Genomic DNA, 19,829 nt, shown 5'->3' with positions numbered 1-19,829 from the left:
ATTTGCTTGTGTCTTCCAGCAAATCCAGCAACTCAACTCAGTGGACTAATTCTGGCAGAGAAGGTTGGGGAGCAGGCAGGGTAGAATGAAAAGTGCTTATTGGCTACTGCTAAATGCATTTACATCAAACAATCCAAGATGACTTGCTAGAGCATGAGTTAATTTGGCATTATTTTCCACATGGAGTCATGAGACAGGTCCCTTAGCTTTGGTGTAAACACCCAGGCTGGTTTCCATCATGTTCTTTCCCAGTGCAGTGTTTGACTCACCAACCTTGTGGTTGACCATTGCCTTGCTTTAAAATGTTACTTGATCTGTGCTGCTTTGTTTTGAAGCTCTACAGGCCAAGTGCAGTTCTAACCCACAGAAAGGGATTAGCAGGATAATCTAGCAAAATATTTAATTGTGAAATCCACTCCTCCTGCTGCCTGCTGTAATGATCTTCACAGTTTGCATCATGTGGTGGGAGCTGAGAAGGCGGCACTGCCTCCCTGGAAAGGCAGGGAATGGAGCTGGAAAGCAGCTGCCCCATCAAAGCTACACCTGCTGTGGAGGTGGGCAGGTAGGGGAAACTCACTGCAGAGGAGCTCTGAGAGTGCTGAAATTCTGTCCCTTGGTGTCAGCCAGCAGGACACCTCACACCAACCCCACACTGAGAGATCTGCTCATCTCAGGGAGGAGAGGGAATACAATGGCTTCCATTTTAAAAAAAGAACTTCCCAGGGTGTATGTAAATTATAAAACATTGTTCCATAGCTGATTTTATTGGTGAGAAATTGAAAAAAAAAAACCCACAAAAAACCTGTCAAAATGATAATCACTAGAAAAAAAAAGAAACCTGTGTGAGTGAAAGTTGGCAAGTCTGTTAGCAGAATGACTACTGTACTGGAAAATTACTGAGCACTGTTTATAAAGGCAATCAGACAGGAATGTTAGTCTTGGAGTCCTACTTTCAACATCAGCAGCTGTATTATTCTACTAGATTCCTTGTACTTTTCTCAAAAAAATTTTTAAAAAAAAGCCTTCTAGTTACTGGGTGTGGCACAACCTGTTCTCAAAAGACAAGATTCACCTGATTGCTTTGAGCCCAGTGCAGCAGAGAGATGGTGGAGGGCTTCAGAAGAGGACAGTCCACAGCAGAGTGTGTGTTTCATGGAAAACAATTCTATTTGTAAAGAGACTTTTCTTCTACATAGTCGAGCATGAGCTTGGTTTGACAGCTGTAAGCAAAGTATATCTGTCAGTTCCACATGACTGATTCTCAGAAATCTTTTCCAATTCTCCTTGCTAAAATTATCCAATGTAAAATCCTGGCCCTGCTGAAAGCTGGTCTGAATTTTTGCCTAAATCAGTAGAGCCACGGTTTCATCCAGGTGCCTCAGAAAACTAAGAGTAATTTCGCCATGATTTTGCATCACAAAATGGTGCTAAAAACAACCAATGCTAACTGGGCACAGAGTTATCCTCACCTGTGCATTAAACCAAAAGGTTTTCAATCAAATCTATTAGAACCCTCAGATTACAGGGCTTTAGATAAGTTTCTGTCAGAGAGCTTTTTCTGACATGTTTTGTAGGAAGTCTCCTCTGATGCTTTACTCAGTAGTAGGACAGGCTCTAAATTGCTTGTAGGTAAGAGCCAGCTCTAAAAAAACAGGCTTAATAACAAAAAAAGGTGTTATTGCAAACATGTCTTTGGTCATATCTGAGCTATTACTGTGAAAGCAGGGAAATTAATGTCACTTGTAGCATTGGGAAGGCAACAAAAGCACCCTGTAGGTAGTGAGGGAATGTGTGAACATGGCATGGATGTGTAGTTAGGTGAAGAGAACACTGTTCTTTTGCAGGGCTCAGGGCAGAAACAACCAGGGGAAATTTAATGGGCTACAGTTTTTACCCCAGAAGATGTAATGGCTTTATGCTATAATAGACTGCAAATCTCAGAAAAGTGACCTCATGTCTTTTGATTGCTCTCCCTCACCCCCATCCTTCAGCCTTGATCCGTTTTATCTTCCTAATTTTTTTTTTCCCAAATCTTTAGCTACAATCCCTCATTTGCAGACATACATCTCCCCTGGGTTGATGTTCATTGTGCTGCAGGCAATTTTTTTCCTAGAAAATGTGGGAGTCTAGGCAAGTAGGTAGAGTAGATAATTCAAGGTTAATGACTAATCCAAACCATAGAAAGATCAGATGATGAACTGAATCTCCAAAAGATATTTCAAGATTGCTCCAGGGGCCTTCCAGATGAGTGTTGCCAAAGCAGATTAGAGGAAGAGCTCCCAATTCCTCAGAAGAGATACTGAGAGGTCAGAGGTTGAGGAAGACTCAGAAGACAAAGATTTAGAGGAGCCCTCTCAGATTGCATGTCCTGCCTATCCCAGCTTTTTGAAGCTTTTGAAAATCACACCCTTCTGGGCATATTTTAGCTTGAAAGACAGCCACTGACTAGGGTAAAATCTTTGCTTAAAAGCTCATCACTTTCTTCCTGAATCTAACCACCAGCAAGGATCACTCAGCTCTTGAATCTTCTGTAGAGGTAAGATTACAAAAAATAATACTTGGGATAAAGCCATCCCTGTGGTTGTGAGAAAGATGAGTGTGTTTGTCACGTAAATCAGTGCTTGTTGGCAAAATGAGAGGCTCTCCTGGGACCCCAGCTGGAGAATTCCCATGGTCCCAGAAGATAGGTTATAACCTGGGAGGAAAAGACCAAACTGAAAAGAACTCTGGTGTCAAGCAATCCCTAAGATCAGTTTACAGGCTTAAAGTGTAACTGGAAGCCAAATTCTTTATATGGTATACACAGGGCTTTATTGACTAAGCAGTTAATTGGCTTAGTCAATAATACAGAGCCAGCCTGGGGTTTGGAGTTAGAACACTGGAGTTATTTTTGACATTGTCATAAGAAAAATACCTACCCTTTCTTTAAAAGAATCACCCTCTAAGAAGGTCTTGTTAAACACACTCTGTTCAGAAGGTGTAATGACAGTGTAGAGACAAAAATCTACCTGGGGTGCAATTTAATAGTTATCATAATGTGATACCATTTTCACATCACATTTTTCTCTCCTGTGTGTATATTACTTGCAGATAGTAATTCTGCTAATATCTTACTGCAAATTCCTTCCAAAAATTTGAAACTGGCAAAAATTTTATTCTTCAGTCACTTTATCCATAAATCCATTGTCTTTCCACTCTGGTTGTGAACATTGTTGAAACATTGTTACAGTTCCTGTGTGTTACAGGCACTGAAACAATATTTTCAGCTGCCTGTGAAGGAGAATATGGGGGAACTGTGGGGGTTCACAGCACTGCCAGCACAGTATGTGGGACTCACCTTTACTTGTTTGCCAGATTGCTTTTACAAGCCATTGATTCAAGCATAGATTTCACTAAGAGGATGAAGTTTAGTGGTCAAAGTGATCATCTCCTTGGTGCTTTTGAAAATAACCTACTTTACATATTAGTATTGTTCAAACATTTAATGTCACCAGTCTCCTAGATGTAAAAGTAAAACCACCATTTTAAAATAGCCTTTAATTTCTAAGTATTTTGACTGTCACAGGTGGGGCAGAGTGGGCTGTTAGGTTTCAGAGATCCCTTACAGCATTGCCTCACCTGATTTGTAACCACAGGGTTGGAATCAGGAGTGGATGTGGTGAATGGTGGCTGAAGCTGACCTCTCCAAGGAAAAAGCTGGAGATTGTTTTCACCACAGGCACATCTTTGTATTGGTACCCTGGGTTTAAGCTTGTTCCCTGTGCAATCTTTCTTCTCATGATGATACTACTTGTTTTTTTCTGTGCTGATTTTCTAGTTACGCTCTTGTCATGCCTGTAGTGGTACTGACTAGAGACCAGCAAACAAGGTGGAAATCAGGTGATTTCTTCCCTCCACAAGAGCAACAATCAAAAAAAAAAAAAAATAGAAAGGAATTTTCCTTCCTAAAAGGAAAGCCATAACCTTTCTTCTTAAGGCATCTTGGAAGTAGCTGGCATGCTGTGTGCTGCCCATCCTAGATGCAGGCTCACAGGCAGCTTCTGCCAAGAATGTATTTTTATCTTTCTCCTTTGCTTTCAGCCCCTTTCTCTTTTTCTTTTGCCAGTAGCTGTAGATCACAGTGAGAGCACAGTGCTGAAGTGAATATTAGCTGAGTGGAGTCTGGACAGAACCCTTTCCCAGCCTTGTGACTAACATTCAGCTCATAAAGCACAATCATTTCATCCCTCCAGGCCTTTGTCAAAGGGTTCCTTCCCCCAGGTAGATAATTCCCTCATGTTTGCTCCAACAGGGCAGAGCCCAGCTGATACCAAGAGGGCCTGGTTATTAATTTTAGTGAACACTGATTTCTGCACTTCAGGGTTATTTTTGTCAGTCTTTCAGCCCTAGTATTCAATTTCCCAGCTGACATTTTCCCATTCCATAAAAGAAATACTGAGCCCTAGGCTGCAGAGATGCACCAGAACTGCAGTCTGGAGAAACAGGTTTGGTGTCTCGCCAGCTGTTTTAGCCAACAGAAATTCACAGATGTGTCAGTCAACTGCTTTAATGCACAGGAACATTTGAGCAGGGCCCTGTTCCACAAAAGACAGGCAGCCAGTCTGCCCAGTCCTGCTCAAACCAAATGGCTTCTGCCTTCAATGTCAGTGCAGTCATCAGTGCTGTCATGCCAGTCATGGGATTTACAAATAAATTCATGACAATTGCAGCAGGTGAAGATGTTTCTACAAATGGTGCTGAACTGATTTTCCTCCCTTCAGGAACAGGAAGATGGGAAACAGTTGTTTAATTCATTTCAGAGAAGTAACACACAACAGCTTCAAAAGAAATGTGGTGAATAAGTTGCTCTATCTAGACTACAGGAGCCTCCAGCAGAATGAAATAGTATTTCTCAGCAGACCTGTTTCTGGGAAGTCTTGTTTGGGCCACTTACCATAATAGACATCACAGGACTGGGTGACAAGTAAGAGATTCATGGTGTAATGGTGTAGGGATACTAATCTGGATGACAGTCCTGAATAACAGGCTAGAAGGTCAATTGCCTGGTGAGAAAGGCATGAGAACTTTCTGGTGCTCAATGGCTGCACAATTATTGCTCCAGTCCCTCACTCCATCCAGGAATGCCTGTAATTACAGAGAACATGCTCCTCACTGACAGATTGCAGGAAGCTAAAGATCAATGTTGCTTTTCTTTTAGAAAAAAATGTCCTTCCCTCCATCCCTCCTCCTTCAGATCCTTCTTAGACACTTTATTCACTGTCTTGTAGCTGAGCTCTTGTGCTTCCAGCACTTGCTGGAGTCAGTGGAGCTGGAATGCAGAGAGGGGAGGATGCCTCCTTTGCCTTGCAAGGAATGGAGTCAGGAGGGAATATTCACTTGCATACTGACAGCTCCTGGTGTCCACACTTCAGGTCCCAGAGGGGATCAGTGAGCTCAGGGTGACAACAGCACAGCACTATCAAAGCACCCACAAATCCAGGAAGAGCTGCCCATTTCTCACTGGTTTTAAGTGAAGCATAATATTTTATTCAATTGCTATTTTATAATTGCTATTAATATTTTATACAGTTTGTTAACATTTATCCTCTGGCTCCTTCCCAGGTGGGTGACTGGCCACTGGAGCCCCTGCTCTGCCACTTGTGAGAAGGGTGTGCAGCACCGGGAGGTCACTTGTGTTTACCAGCTGCAGAATGGCACCTATGTCAACACCAGGGATCTCTACTGCCTGGGCAACAAACCAGCCACGGTGCAGAGCTGTGAGGGACGGGACTGCCTGTCCATCTGGGAAGCATCAGAGTGGTCAAAGGTAGGAACTTCACTCCAGAAAGGAGCCAGACTCCTCAGAACTCCAGATACACTGGACTTAATCCATGGTTCTCATGCTCAGCATCCTCAGAGCACTGGACTGCTGGGCAGGACTCTCATCTGTTGAGATGAGCAGTGAGGAGCTGAGATTTGGTTTCCAGACCAGATGAGTCAGTAAGGCAGGCTTTAGATGTGCTCTAGTGACTGTATCTTTCTACCTGAAAAATCTGACCAAGAAGGAAAAACTTTTCATTGACCTGAGGCCAGAAGTGCAGTAACCCAGGGCTTCTGGCTCCATTTAAATGTGGTATGAGAAATACCAGGCTTATCAGGCATCTGCATGTTACAGAGAATGTACAGTCTTTGGGTCCTATCCAGCCTTCTTTTGTGTAATTCCAGGAACAAGAAAAAGCTGCCTTTATTTTGTATAAAAGGTGCATCTCAGAGTAGTTTCAGAGTTAAGAACTTTTTCCCAAGTGTTATGAATGCATTTCTGATGTAAATAATGGGAGATTGAGCCAGTTACCCTGTGTTTTGTTTAGCAGCAGAGTGATCTGGGAGTGTGCCTGCAGTTCATGACCAGGACTCAGTACAGGGCAACTTTGTACCCTGTAACATTCCTTACAGGATGCTCATGTTCACTTTGATATTGTATTTGCTGGGCTACCTGAGTGATGAGCTCCTTTCACTCTGGGTGCAGGGTTGGAGCTCTACCAGCCTCATTCCAGCCTGGCTGTCTCGCAACAACCCTTCCTGTGGGAAGGATTCCTCATTATTCACCTTTATTTGGAACAGGGAGCTCCTGTTTAAAACATTGTCAAAGCGATTTTGCTAAATATTATTGGCTGAAATGTGCTTAAAAGTCACAGAAGCTCAGGATAGAAGGGATCCTGAGGAAAACTGTCTTCTCACAAACACAATGGGATTTCATTGTGCACCTCCTGGACAGGAAATCTTAGTTTGGCAAGAGAGGTGATGGTTAAGTGAGAGCAGTGTTCCCTTTCAGTGGGGTGCTGGATCCATTCACTGGTGCATGAGATTCGTGATCTTTCTGAGTTCTTTTGTTACAAAAGATGTGCAGAAACACACCAAGGTTTTAGTAAGTTGTCTGATAGGTCTTTTGTGTGTCGTAGACATTCCCCTTTCAGATGATGCCCTCTTTATTTCTTATAGCTAAACCAGCTGAACTGTTTATAGCTGAGATTAGGGTGCAATTCCTGCCTGGTTTTCATGTGGATTTTTTACTTGAGTATTTTGTTAACAATCCCAGGTACTTCTGTCTCCCTCTTATGGAACAGAGTAAGTCAAATTACAGATCAGTGGAAATCTTTCATATCTATGACAATGTAACTCCTTTGCAAATACATAGCATTTTTAGATAATGTTTTCAATAGCTTGTTTGCTTTTCCTTAAATACATTTATTTACATTTGTTGGGTCTGTAACTGTGCACTTGCACTTTTAAAATTGTTATTCTGGCCCATTTCTGCTGTTATGAAGCACAATTAACCCCAGGACACATTTGATGCTCTGCCAGTGTGACCCCTTCTCACACCTAGGACTTTCTTCAGTGGTAATCACTTTATTCCTCAGCATTTTAATCTGATACTGAGGAATAAGTATCACTGCAATTGTATAATTTAATAAATCAATTTCCTGATCTATTTTTTTTGTTAGCTTCTTGCTTATACAACACTGTTGACTGCACTGATGTCTGGTCCCTGGTCAAAAATGTGTGTTTTCACAGCAAATTCCAATGCAATCTTCATTGTGGAAAAAATTAAGTTCCCCTTGTATTGCCAAACACTTGAGATTGTTTTGGACAAAGTACTGCTCAACCCATTTTTAATGATAAAAATAGAGACTGTCAGGAGAAGGTGAATATGTCTACTGTTAGAGAACTGGAGTGGAAAAAAATATGGATTTTCTTCAGATAAAGGAGCTGTGTCTTAATTGCAAAGTTGTGTTGCTCCTTTGCAAAGCCTCATGAGATCTGACAAAGTAATTTAATAAAATAAGACTTAATGATCTCGAGTAGACACACAGAAACTGTGTATATTAATTTGTGGACTCTCTGTAAAATCTGTGTATTAAGAAATTCTTCATGAAAACAGATGACTTGAGGAAAGGAAAAAAAAACCTCTTAAAGAGGGTGATTTATATGTGACCACCAAAGATCTGTTGGAAACCTTCTTGCTCATGCTGTTTTGTCTAGGAAAGTATATGCAGTATTAATCTGTGAATGACTTTAAGGCTGTGGGAAGAACAAACAGTTGGTGTTTTTCCCAGACTTGCTTGTAAAACCCACCTAGAGATTTCTCCTACTGTGAAAAATACTCCCACTTCAGCTTAATTTACTTTGAGTAAATTGGACCATTCCAAAGATTTTTATATCTTGATCTTTGTAGTTTGAGATGCACAAGCACAGCCCTGAGGAGTCCACCCTGGGGCCTGAGGAAAGTGATCTGTAATTTGGGAAAGTCTACCCAATCTAGGGCAAATTCATGGCTTAAGGTAACATTTAGGGAGCTCCAGCCTGGGATCTCTGGCAAGCCTTGTGCTCTGAGCAGTCCAGCAAAGCCTTTTGTGGAATTTTGCAAATCTGGGAAGAATTCATCTCCCTGTCTTAGCAGAACTATAGATTGTGCTCCTTACAAAGATGTTACATCCGTAAGGGGGTCATGCCGTGAGCGGCACACAGTAAATTAAGTGGAAGGTTTCCCAGATTTTCAAGAAGTCACTTTGTAGTACTGTGAAGTATTTAAAGGCATGTCTGTTTGCTTGCCAGCTCATAAACGCTTGTCATTCATGTCCTTAACAAGGCCAGCAGGTCAGAACTGCCTGGATTGTGTTTTTAAGACGGTTAGACAGGCATGCTGAGATTTGTCCATTTGATGTAATTTATATCAAGCTGACGCTTGTTTCCAGCATAGACCCCCTGGATGGAGAAGCTTCTTGGAACATGTTCAAAAGACCTCACAGAATATCTCATATCTTCACTATTTATTCAGTGTCAAATCAACTGTCTTTTCCCCGCTGGCCCCCTGAAGGGGAGAACTTGACATGCCAGAGGAGGTTAGTTTTTATCTCAGCTGGTACATAGATCATTTTTCCACCCACCTGTCCCCAGTGGCTCTGCAAGACAATTTCTCACTCTTAACCACTGCAGTGGCATGAGAATGAGGAGCAGGCAGACTGGCTGTGCTCAGGAGTGGTGACAAGGACTCAGGTGGCTGTGACAACAGGTGCTCTATTACCAAACTGATTATTGAAAACAAAAATTTGGGTTCAGTTCGTGCAAGTGTCCTTTTCCCAAGACAAATTCTTCATTAAACAAGAATTTCCAGCCATTGGCAAGGATAACAAATGAGTGACCAGATATCCCTGCTCCTTAGATGCTAATTCCATAGAGCCCAGGCCCAAAAACATTTGTGGATAATTTGTGCTTACTCACTAAATGTTTTTTGGAGTTTTTCAGAATTAAGATAGCAATGGCAAATCAGAATCTGAACACGTGCATGTTTCACATGAGAACCTGTGAGAATTGTGACTTTTCCATGATATACACAAACTGTGCTACAGAAATGTGTTTATAACAGTGGTCTCGTGCTACTGTGATTTGAAATCACATTTAACACCACCATTTATCACCCTTGATGTGTCCCTTGATACATCAAGGGATGTGGCAGTTCTGAGTAGTGAATCTCAGTGTGTCCTTCAGTATAAGTGAGGAGCTCTTCAACACAAGATTTAGTGGCACCAATTCTAGCAAAAAGCCAGCTGACATTTTCCAAAGAAGACTGATTTTCAGAATTGCCATTTTTCATAAGTATTTCACAAGCAGTCATCATGCTTTTCAAATTACTCATTTACGAGTGGCTTAGATTTTTGTGATAAAATCTTATGGATTATCATTTTCCTCAGTGTTCATAACCCCAGCTTTTCTTCTGAGCTGTGTTACCAACATAAAAGCTATCATTTCTAAGCACCATGTAACAAAAAGCAAACCCCTGTTTTTTTCAGTGCTCAGCAGACTGTGGCAGAGGAATTCAGAAAAGAACAGTGACATGCACAAACTCCCAAGGCAAATGTGATGCAGCCACCAGGCCGAGAGAAGAGGAAGAGTGTGAGGATCACACAGGCTGTTATGAGTGGAAAACAGGAGACTGGTCCAAGGTAACAGCAAACACTTTGTGCTTTTCCTTTCTGAGAGCAAAGATGTTCAGGGTGAACATCTTTGATGATCAGGATGATCTCCCATGTGCTGTCTGCATTAATTGGCAGATTAAATATTTAGGAAGAAAAGGTTTAACTGGTTTTCAGGGTAAACTGGGACCTACACACATAGCCTAGTCCCACTCATTCCTACCAGCTGAAGTGAAAGAAAGGCTTGAGTTTAAAGGCAGAGCCAAAACCATCAGTCCCTTCCTCAGGGCTGGAGCTTACCTTCACTTAGGCTTGTCTTAACTTTGTTTCTCTGGTGATGTCAGTGGAATTAATTCCTGAATGCAGTGGATTAAACCAGGGCAGAGTCTGCTCTGTATTTGCCTTCTGATCTTAAGAGTAATACAAGGTTTTGCCTGGGAAGGAGGCCTGGCAGTGTGAGAAACTCAGCCCTTGCCAGTGTTGTTCAGAAAGCACCCTTTACATTACTGATTTCGTGTTTGCCTAAAGGACTAACATTTCCCAGCAATGTTATATTCCAGTTTGGTTTTATCTTATCTTTCTAACTGTGCTGTTCTTTAAACAGAAAACCTACTTTTTGTTCTGGAATGTACAGCATGTGCAGAAACCACTGGGATACAGTAGTTGCACTTTGCTTTCTAAAAACCCAAACTCCAGCAAGCAAAATCCAGTGGAGCAGAGGCCTAGGATGGGCAAATTGGCTTATCTGTGATTGCTTTTTTTTTTAGGAATTACAATTATGTTTATACTCTGTCACAGACACATGAATTTAATGGTGTCAGTGCTGGAGAATGCAGGAAAAACCTGCCACATACAGAGTGGCTGTATTTATGCTGAGCCAGGAATTTATGTCACAAGATGTTTACAGTATTGAACATTATTTTATTCATAACCTGGCACTCAGAATCCATGCAAACTGGCCAAAACAAACAGTCCCCATGTGTTAACAGGTGAAATAACTTTATTTATTTGTTTATTTACTTTTCTATTTATTTGTGGAACACTAAAACATTTTGGCATTCAAACAGACCAGGATTCTCTTGATAGGGAGGAATATGAAATAATTGTGTGTTCACCAATTACATGGACTGAAAGTTCAGTGTTGTGTGAACAGTTCCAATCTGATAAAGATGTTGGCTCACTGCTGGGAGGGCTGCAACCTTACATGGGTCACAGTAAACAGTGGTGTTTGATGGGTTTAATATCAGCATGTGAGCAGGGCAGGATCAGTGCAAAATCACTTCTTATTTGTGAGTCTTAACTCAGGATCAGGATCATCCCTGTGCAGGAGGGACAAAAGCTTGTGTGCTGCATATGTGGCCTGCTTCTGTCTGCAGGGAGCTTGTGCCAGTGCTCTGCTTCCCAGGAATTTCGCCCTGTGTGAGTCCAGCAGGATGTTCTTGGACTTAGATTTGGCTTGTAATGAGCATTTAAAATTCTAGACATATTGGTTAATTCTGACCGGATACTTAGGTCACACAATTAGATTCTTACTCTCTGAGTAGAGGGGTAGAGATTTCTAGAAAAGGGTAGGTACAATTCTTAGAAGAAAATGTATTGTTTCAGAAAGCCAGATAGCTGAAATGTTTGGTGTGGAATTCAGTTCTTCACAAATCCCGAGTGAAGGATTTTCATCATGAGGATCCAGAAGCTTTAATACAGGGCTTGGACTTAAGAGGGGAGCATTTACAGCTATCAGCAACTCTGGCATAAAACAGTTCCTCCATTAAGGAGAAACACAAAGTCTGTAACCATTAGATTATAGAGAACTCTTTGAAATTCATCCTTCCAGGGCAAAATTCCACTGTAAAACATTTATTCCCAGCCCTGTAAAAGTCACTGTGAGAGATCTTTGTGCTGACTAAGATGGAAACTTTTCCTGTTAATACAAATTGATCTCAGAACAAGCAACAACTTTGTGCAATTAATGTGTTGTGCATTTGTTGCTTATTGCTGAGAACCATCAGGGAAGCACGATTTAACTAACAGTGGTAATTATCACAGATTAAAATAATGGGCTTTGATGCTTTATGTGCAAACAGCTTGCCTGATGACTTGGCCTCTGATCCTTAATTTCCCAAACCAAGATCCTCTTTGAAGATGCCGGGAAGTCATGTAAGAGGGAGGGAAAACCTCATTTGAAAAGTCAGGTCCAGATACAACTTGTAAACAGAGCAGGCTCTTTGGGTGGTATGACAGAGTGTTATTTTTGTGTTAGCAGTGGCAGTATTTGTAGAATACACGGACTCTGTGCATGAGGAGATGGATGAGCTCCCTAAGGAGCTCCCAGCAGTAAAATCTGCACACCTACCCCAGACAAATTGTGATTTTACGTTCTCAGCTCCCACGTAGAAGAGATGAGGGCTGGAGACAAGGCCTTGCTGATCTGAGAGCTGCACCCACCAGCCAAACCTTATCCACTGGCCTTAGCAACATCTCTGTAGCCATTATCCATGCTTGAAAGAAGGATTTTATCCCATTTTCTGTCAGGCTTTTTGCAACTGGTCCTTGCTGTGTCCTGTAGCTGTGGAAAGCATTTGGACCTAATTGAGCAGATTCAGCAACACAGTCCTCGCTGTCATGTTTGTATATTCTTAATATATTTGCAGCATGTTTCAAGTGTTGCACAAGGAACTGATAGATCCAATTCACTTTGCAAACACATAAGGCCAGGTTTGTAGTTATTTTAAATGGCTCTGAGTTTGCCTTTGTTAGCCCAGTGCTTGGGACTAACAGACTGTACTGGAACTCTAAAGACAGAGAGTTGTTCTGTTACTACACCTCTCTTATTGCTGCTACTAAACTTGCAGCTTCTCTGCACTGCTGCCACTTCTCTTTTAAACTCATTATCTTAAAGGGAAATAATTATTATTTTTAGCATTTAACTCAGCTTGGTGTTACAAGTTTTATAACTAAACTGTTCCTGGCTTCAGTCTTCAAACCTAATAGAAACGTGAATTGCACAATGCAAGACCCACTGAAGGTGTTAACCTGAAATAATTATTTTATTTTTGCCTGGATTCTTCAGAATTGCAATTCATTATATCATGCGTTTTTGTACATGATGCAATATACAAAAGGGAGTCCAAGCCATCTCCCATTCAGTTGTTTCTTCCAAGAGGAAATTCCACATCCAGTTTGCATTCACTTAAAGAAACAAACATCTCATACACTCATTCTACTTTGAAATAATTCCTCCTTGTTTGAAATCCGAACTGTTAAATGTTCTAGCACTGGAAGCATTTTTACATTTTTGTTGTACTTGTGCTGGTCAGAGGAACAAACACAGGTTGCTCAGTTTCCCAGCACTTGCCTCAGACTCCCAGACTGCTGCAAATGTGCCTCTTGATGCTTTAGCAAGACAGTAGTACATTCTTTCATGGTGAATTATATTTTTGCTGACAAACTTTACGTTGAGGATTGCATTCCTGCAAGAACAGAGCATGTCTTTATGTGTGTGACTCTCTGGGGAGCTGAGCAGGACACACAGCCCAGCTCCACACCATTCCCTGCTCCAGGCTGCACTGGAAGGAGCAGCTGCAGGACTTGGACTTGGTGTTGGAGTCACTGGAAACGTGTCCCAGATGTTGTGGGGAGCTGGAGGTGTTGGTGAGTTGTGGTGGTGACACAGAAATTGTGCTTGAAGGTGAGCAGCACTAGGGGCTGATTTTTAGCCCCACAAGGCTTCCCCCCTGTCCTCAGCTCTCTCCTCTTCTGCTCCAGCAGTGATGTGGCAGGAAAAGATGGCCCAAGGGAGACCTTATTGCTCTCCACAACCACCTCAAAGCAGGTTGTGTTGAGGTGAGGGTCAGGCTCTTCTCCCAGACAACCAGAGACAGCACAAGGGAGGTTCACGTTGGATATTAGGAAAATATTCATCACTGGAGAGTGGCTAAACATTGGAACAGGCTTTCCACTGGAAGTGGCAGAGTCACCATCCCTGGAAGTACTCAGAAACCAAGCAGATGTGGCATTCAGTGCTAGGGTTTAGAGGGCAAGGTGGTGTTTGGTCAAAGGTTGGACTTGACCTTGGAGGTTCTTTAATTCTGTACAGGCCAATGCTTTATTTTCTGAGTTCCTTTCCTCCAGTTGTCCTGTGGACGCTTCTGAGGTATAATTGAGGAGGCAAGGTTTTATAGCAGGAGCAATTCTCCACAAAATTTTTATGGATTTTTCTTTATTTCCAATTTTACTTAATTGTTTCTCTATTTCACATGCCTCAAATTCTGTCCTGACTAAAGTTCTGTATTTGGAGCCAATAGTACAGAATGGTTCAGGGCTCCCAGTTTTATTTTTTTGACTATTCTCCATTTCACTGGTGTATCAAGAAAGGTGGAATTACAAGCCAGACACACAAGCTCCGTAGTTAGCTCTGACTTTCACAAGGGGCATTTTCAGCTCTGTGGGTGGAAGTTTAAATATGCAACTTCTGTCCCTCAGGCAACAATTTAGCTCATTAACCTATTATATTACCTAGCCCAATGAAAAGATTTGTAGAAGAAGAAAGACACATAGAGACCTTGTGGCATGTTGGCTTTGCCATATTTTTTTCTTTGCAGTTACAGTAGGTGCTCTGTAAATACTAAGGCCTGTATTAATCTCAGATAACCCAGTGTAAATCCAGGGTAACTGTCTTTCATTCTTCCCTACAACCCACTGGCCACAGGCCGAGGATCTCACTCAGCACACTGGGTCAGGTATCAGTCTCTCTTACATGAGGGTAAACCCAGATTTATTCAGGCACTTGAGTTAATGCAGGTTTATGCTAATGCCATGCAGAGCAGGATCTGACCTGGTGAGCTGTGCAGAGTCTTTGGTTCTTGGGTAGGAACCGTCACAGATTTGTGCTCTCAGGAGAAAGCAAATCTATGACACGTCAAGCTGGGCTTCAGCTAGCAGAGAAAGTAGAGGAAAAATCTATTTCTACCACTTCACATCTTGTATAACCACCTGGCACACAACTTTCACTGGATTCAGAGAGATTGTATGCTCCAGAAACTGGAAAGCACCAGTAAAGATCAGCTTGGCAAAGTGTAAAGTTAAACAATATTCCTGTTGCCAAATAGTGTCAGTAGTGATAAGCACATCTGAAAAATCACCCATAGGCACCTGTCCTCCCTGGGCATCAAGAGCTGCCAATTCCTTTACAGAAGTTGCTGAGCCTGTGAAATGCTGGAGATGCGTTTTCATCCCAGGAGGACATTAACAGTAGGGAGAGAAAAGAAGAATCTAATTTCCTGTAAGAAAAATACTGGCTTTGTGCCAGACATTGAGGTGCTTCACACTGAAGATCAGCAGTCATTCATCACAGTGGGTGGTAACAAGGATTTGTAATTGCAAATTAATTGTTTTGGCAGGATTACAGGAGGTCTTATTCTCTGAGAGATAAACCCCCAGCCTTGCAGTACACCAAAATGCATGTTGGGTTTTGAGGCTTTTTTTTCAAAAATACTCTACAATCTCCTAGTGCCAGGAAGGCATATTTTCCAAGTTCCAAATGATTGGGAACATCAACAAAATCCTCTATGTGCCTCACTTTTAATGATTAATTCATATTACATAATAAGAAGAGTAAATCAATGACAGCTGTGGTTTGAGAGGTGTATTCAAAGCTGTTATAAATATAGAAGCAAAACTACCCTTTGTTCTAACATTCATTACAAATTCATGGCTTGACCCGACATCTGTTTATGATAAGATATGGACAACTTGGTTATTCTTCATAAAGGTCAGAACTAAGTTCATCTTCTTCTACCTCAGAGAAAATAACTTCTCTTGTTGGATTGAGAGAAAACTTGGCAGGAGGGGTGGCAGCTTAAAATTGCAGTGGCATGTCAGAGCTGACAGACCCTTCCCTGCCACTGAACAACTTTGTGATTTATGGCTGCTCACGTGTCTTCAGCAGCACTGGAAGGTTGTCCACAGGCCTCACTGATACACATCAGTTGTTCTCCAGAAGGTGATGGAGCTGAGTGGCACAGGAGAGGATCCAACAAACTTTAGTAGTCAAATTCCTTGCTTCTGTGGTCCTAGACAAGGCCAGGAGCATCTGCCCTAAACCTAAGTCCTGCCCCATGGACTGCTCTGAGTTGTGGTTCCCTGTGGTTTGTGGCTCTGGCAACAGTTAAATCTCCAAACACTCCTCCCTACAGGAGATGAGATCAAATGCCCCAAAATTGGTTTCACCAGCCAGGGACACTGTTGAATTTGAACGGGGCTGGTTCAGTAAGGTGAATCCCACCCTTTTGCTTTTTGTCCCCACATCTGTGGAATGTCTCCAGCTGAGGGCAGAGATGGAAATGTTTCATAATGACACTAAAACAAGGTCGAGCCTGTGCCTAGGCTTGGGCTAAGAGCCAGCCCCAGTGGATGCAGCTCTAGCTGGGAACTGGGCATAGAAAGGGAAGAGATGCTGGCTGTCCCTCCCCTGGGCAAGCAGGCTCCAGAAACCAAGTCCTGTTTGTGCCTTTCAAACTGCTGCTTGTTTGCACAACAAATTGCACAGCTCATCTCTGCTGGAGTTTCTGGGAACATTCATGGTACAAATTATTATGAAGGTTCTGTAGTAAAGGAGATTGTGCTGCAAAAAGATCAGATTAATCGCTGTTTTGTTTGATGTGGAGCACGCTCTGCCACACTGTTACTGTCTCATATTCCAATACAGCCTCCAGTGATCCTATTAACTGCAAGAGTAACTTCTCTTTTTTGATATTTTTATTTAAAAGTCTGGTCCATTAAGTGCAATTTTTTTTTGATGGAGAGTTAAAGCTTTCCACCAAGACCAGTGGATTGGAAATGAAATTACATTGTGATTTTTTTACTCTTGTTTTTTAAAGGGAAAAAGAAGGAAGAGTGAAAGACAAGCCTGTTCAAGTACTGGCATTCATTTTTTCTGAGTTACTCTGAGATGTTACAGTGTCCAGGATCATGTTTTTGAAAATAGTAGTAATTCACTATTTAAACTGTGTAGTACCTGTCTGAAGATTTTCCTCTTGAATACAGCATACAGTATGTACTGCTAGCAGGGACTGCTGTAATTCTGCAGTCTATTAATAACCTGTTGAAATTTTTAATAACCTTTTAAAATTTATAATGACTACCAAGGCATTAAGGTGACAATCTCCCAGAACACCTTTAAGGAGCAATGAGTACCAGTCTGACTGAGTTTGCAAAGAGATCAAACAGTGTTAGCCAGCATCACACATGTCAGAGCTGGGTAGTTCCATGTCTAGAAAATGCTCAAAGAGGACTGAAAGAGAGATGAGCAGCCTCTTGCTGAAATTAAAAAATCCCAAAGGAGTCCTTAGTTTAATTACTTTCTTTAATAAATTGCATTGAGGGAGCATTGATCATTAACTGATGAATAACTAATGGTAACCAATTTCCAGTTTTCAGTGGGGCTTCAGTTCCCAGGATATTCTCTCAGGACTCAGGGTGGGAATAGAGCTCACATGAGCTCTGAGAGCCTGGCTCAGCACGAGCAGCTCACAGTGCTGTAGGAGCAGGGCAGATTCTCCAGCATCCAGCCTGACCTGAGTTCTGTGATCCCATAGCTGTCCATTACTGCTGAGTCTATTTAAAATTACCTTGATTATGCCTTTTGCATTCGTTGTTTTTCACCATCAGGTCCTTGTAGATTCCTGGTGGAATAAGGTCTGGAGTATTTCCACTTTCTGCCACAGGTCCAAACACAGCCCAAGTGCAGTGGGTGACCTGCTAGAATATGGTCCCCTGTGGGCAGCACTGTATCACCTCACAGCTCTGCTTGAGCCTCTTGTTGAAACAGTTTGAAACCTCATGAGAAGTAAATTCTGCCTGATTGGAATATTAGATTAAATGGCATTTTCTCATCAGCATCCACCTGGGCTCCACTGTACAAATACTTTAGGGGCACTGTCACTACCCAGAATATTCATGTGTTCAGCCTTTAATCTGTGAACTCTCTGTACACAATGGAACTTTTCAGAATAGCAAAGCCAAGCTTAATTATGCCCTGAGAAATGCTGGATGTGCTGGTCAGGTCTTGTTCCTTGGGGTCGTGCAGTTTGAAAGTACAGCTGTAGGCAGTTTGCAAAAATTGCTTCTCTTTTCCTGCTAAGATACTGTCACATCAGCCACGAGCATTTGCTGCCATAATTTATTGTTTCTTCCCATACTGAGTCAGAAGGGTATGCATTTTTTTCTTCTTGGCTAAATTAAACAAATCAGTCATTTCATAAAAGTTTCCAAATGAAAGATTGTTGTAAGCAAGACCAGATATGTTCTTTTACAGATCTGGGGTTCAAAAAGAAGAAGGAAAAAAAAAAGAAAGAAAGAAAAGAAAATAACAAGGAAGCTTGAAGTACAGCTTACAGTTTGCTTTGGGCTAATTAGATCTTATCAGTGAAAAGACAGATATTTCTTTCTTTAGCATGATGCCATGGTGAAAGTTGACTTGGTATTTATGAAAGTGTATTGCATGCTGCTTTTTAGCTAGAACTATGGGGTTTAAAATAGTGATCCTCATAAAAAGCCTGATGTGAAGGTGTGTGGAGCACTGGCTTTCAGAGCACACATGTGTGTGCTATTAAGGTCCCGGGAAGGGAGCAATTACAGGACCTTTGTCATTCATCTCAGATGCTGTGTTAGAATGTTTTTAATAGGAACTTGTCTTGCTTTCTTTCTGACTTTCATAGAGGCAAGAAATAAGATCCCTGAGGGGAAAAACACTCTACCCTAACGCCTTGAATACTTGAACTCTGAAGTCAGTAAAGCATGACTCTATCTCTCAATATTGGAGCTTTAGCTATGGTGTTATCCTTGGCTTCAGCAGCTTCCAGCAAACTGGGGACAAACCAGTATCTTTAAACATCAGATGACTGCAGATTGATGAATAAAGAGAACCCCATCTTGCCTGTAGCTTAGTTATGACAGTCATCTAGAACTGGATCTCCCTCTGACAGATCAGCCCTCTCCATACCGGAGTGCGCTCAGGATTGGATGGAGGGATGCTGTGACCTCCTGCTTCTGCTGGAAAAAGTCTCTTACAAAAAAAAATACATCTATCCATTGGAGGTTAGAAAAGCAACATTTCTGAAGATGTCTTGGGATCTGAAATGTATCCCAGCCTCCCAGGAGCCCTCAGCAATGATCCATTATCCCATTCAGTCTTGAACCTGTCTCTATGCTGGTAAATCTGTACTTTTTCTGCCACTATTAATCCTCAACAGAGGAATTTTTGGATTCTCTGCTGTGCTGCCCAACAGCAGTCCTGCCCTGGCTTAAGTCATTCTTGTTCCCCACTCTTTCCCTGGCTATCTTTTGTAGACCAGGAGTTGATGAAGGCCCTGACAGATCTCAGCACTTTCTGTAAATCTGTTCTATTTTAATACCTAAAATTCTCCTAAGGCATTTACTTTCAAAGTAATTAGACATCTGTCAGCACCTTTGCTAGATTTCAAGCTTTCATATCAGTATCCTAAGGTGTAAATAGCATTCCAGTTGAAAAATCATAGCTTGCTCCTAAGGTTAGAGTTTTTCAGTGAGTAAATCTTCTTTAAGCTGTTGAACGCAGCTGCTGCCTTGACAATTTGTGAGTTTATTTCCTTCTGGATATCCCCACTGGCTTGCATGTTACTGCCAAAGAATGTGAATGGAGGCATTTTTGTCTTACTTTTACCTTCCTAAGCAGTGTTTGAACTGGGAGTTACAGGGGTTCTCATTAGCTTCACGTTTTGTAGCTGTTCATTAACCACCTCTATTTTACAGTGCTGAGCAACCCTTTGATCTTTGCATGGGGGTGGATTTCCAGTTTACAGTGCTTGTATTGTCAGTGTAGGGTATTATGGTTAAACTCTGTGC

General features: G+C 41.8%; 1 protein-coding gene across 2 annotated transcripts in view; it reads left to right on the top strand.

Moving 5' to 3' along the window:
• The window catches only part of ADAMTS17 (ADAM metallopeptidase with thrombospondin type 1 motif 17), a 157,051-nt gene that overhangs the window by 127,803 nt on the left and 9,419 nt on the right, over positions 1-19,829 (top strand). For both annotated transcript variants that reach the window (XM_015638750.3, XM_015638749.3), the window contains 2 exons: positions 5,602-5,806; positions 9,828-9,980. In XM_015638750.3, the coding sequence (XP_015494236.1) occupies positions 5,602-5,806; positions 9,828-9,980 (358 nt within the window). The remainder of the gene's footprint in view (positions 1-5,601; positions 5,807-9,827; positions 9,981-19,829) is intronic.

This window comes from Parus major, chromosome 10 (genome assembly GCF_001522545.3).
Source record: "Parus major isolate Abel chromosome 10, Parus_major1.1, whole genome shotgun sequence".
Taxonomy (NCBI): Eukaryota; Metazoa; Chordata; class Aves; order Passeriformes; family Paridae; genus Parus; species Parus major.
The sequence above is the reverse complement of the archived record's forward strand: the minus strand, read 5'-3'. Positions and strand labels throughout refer to the sequence as shown.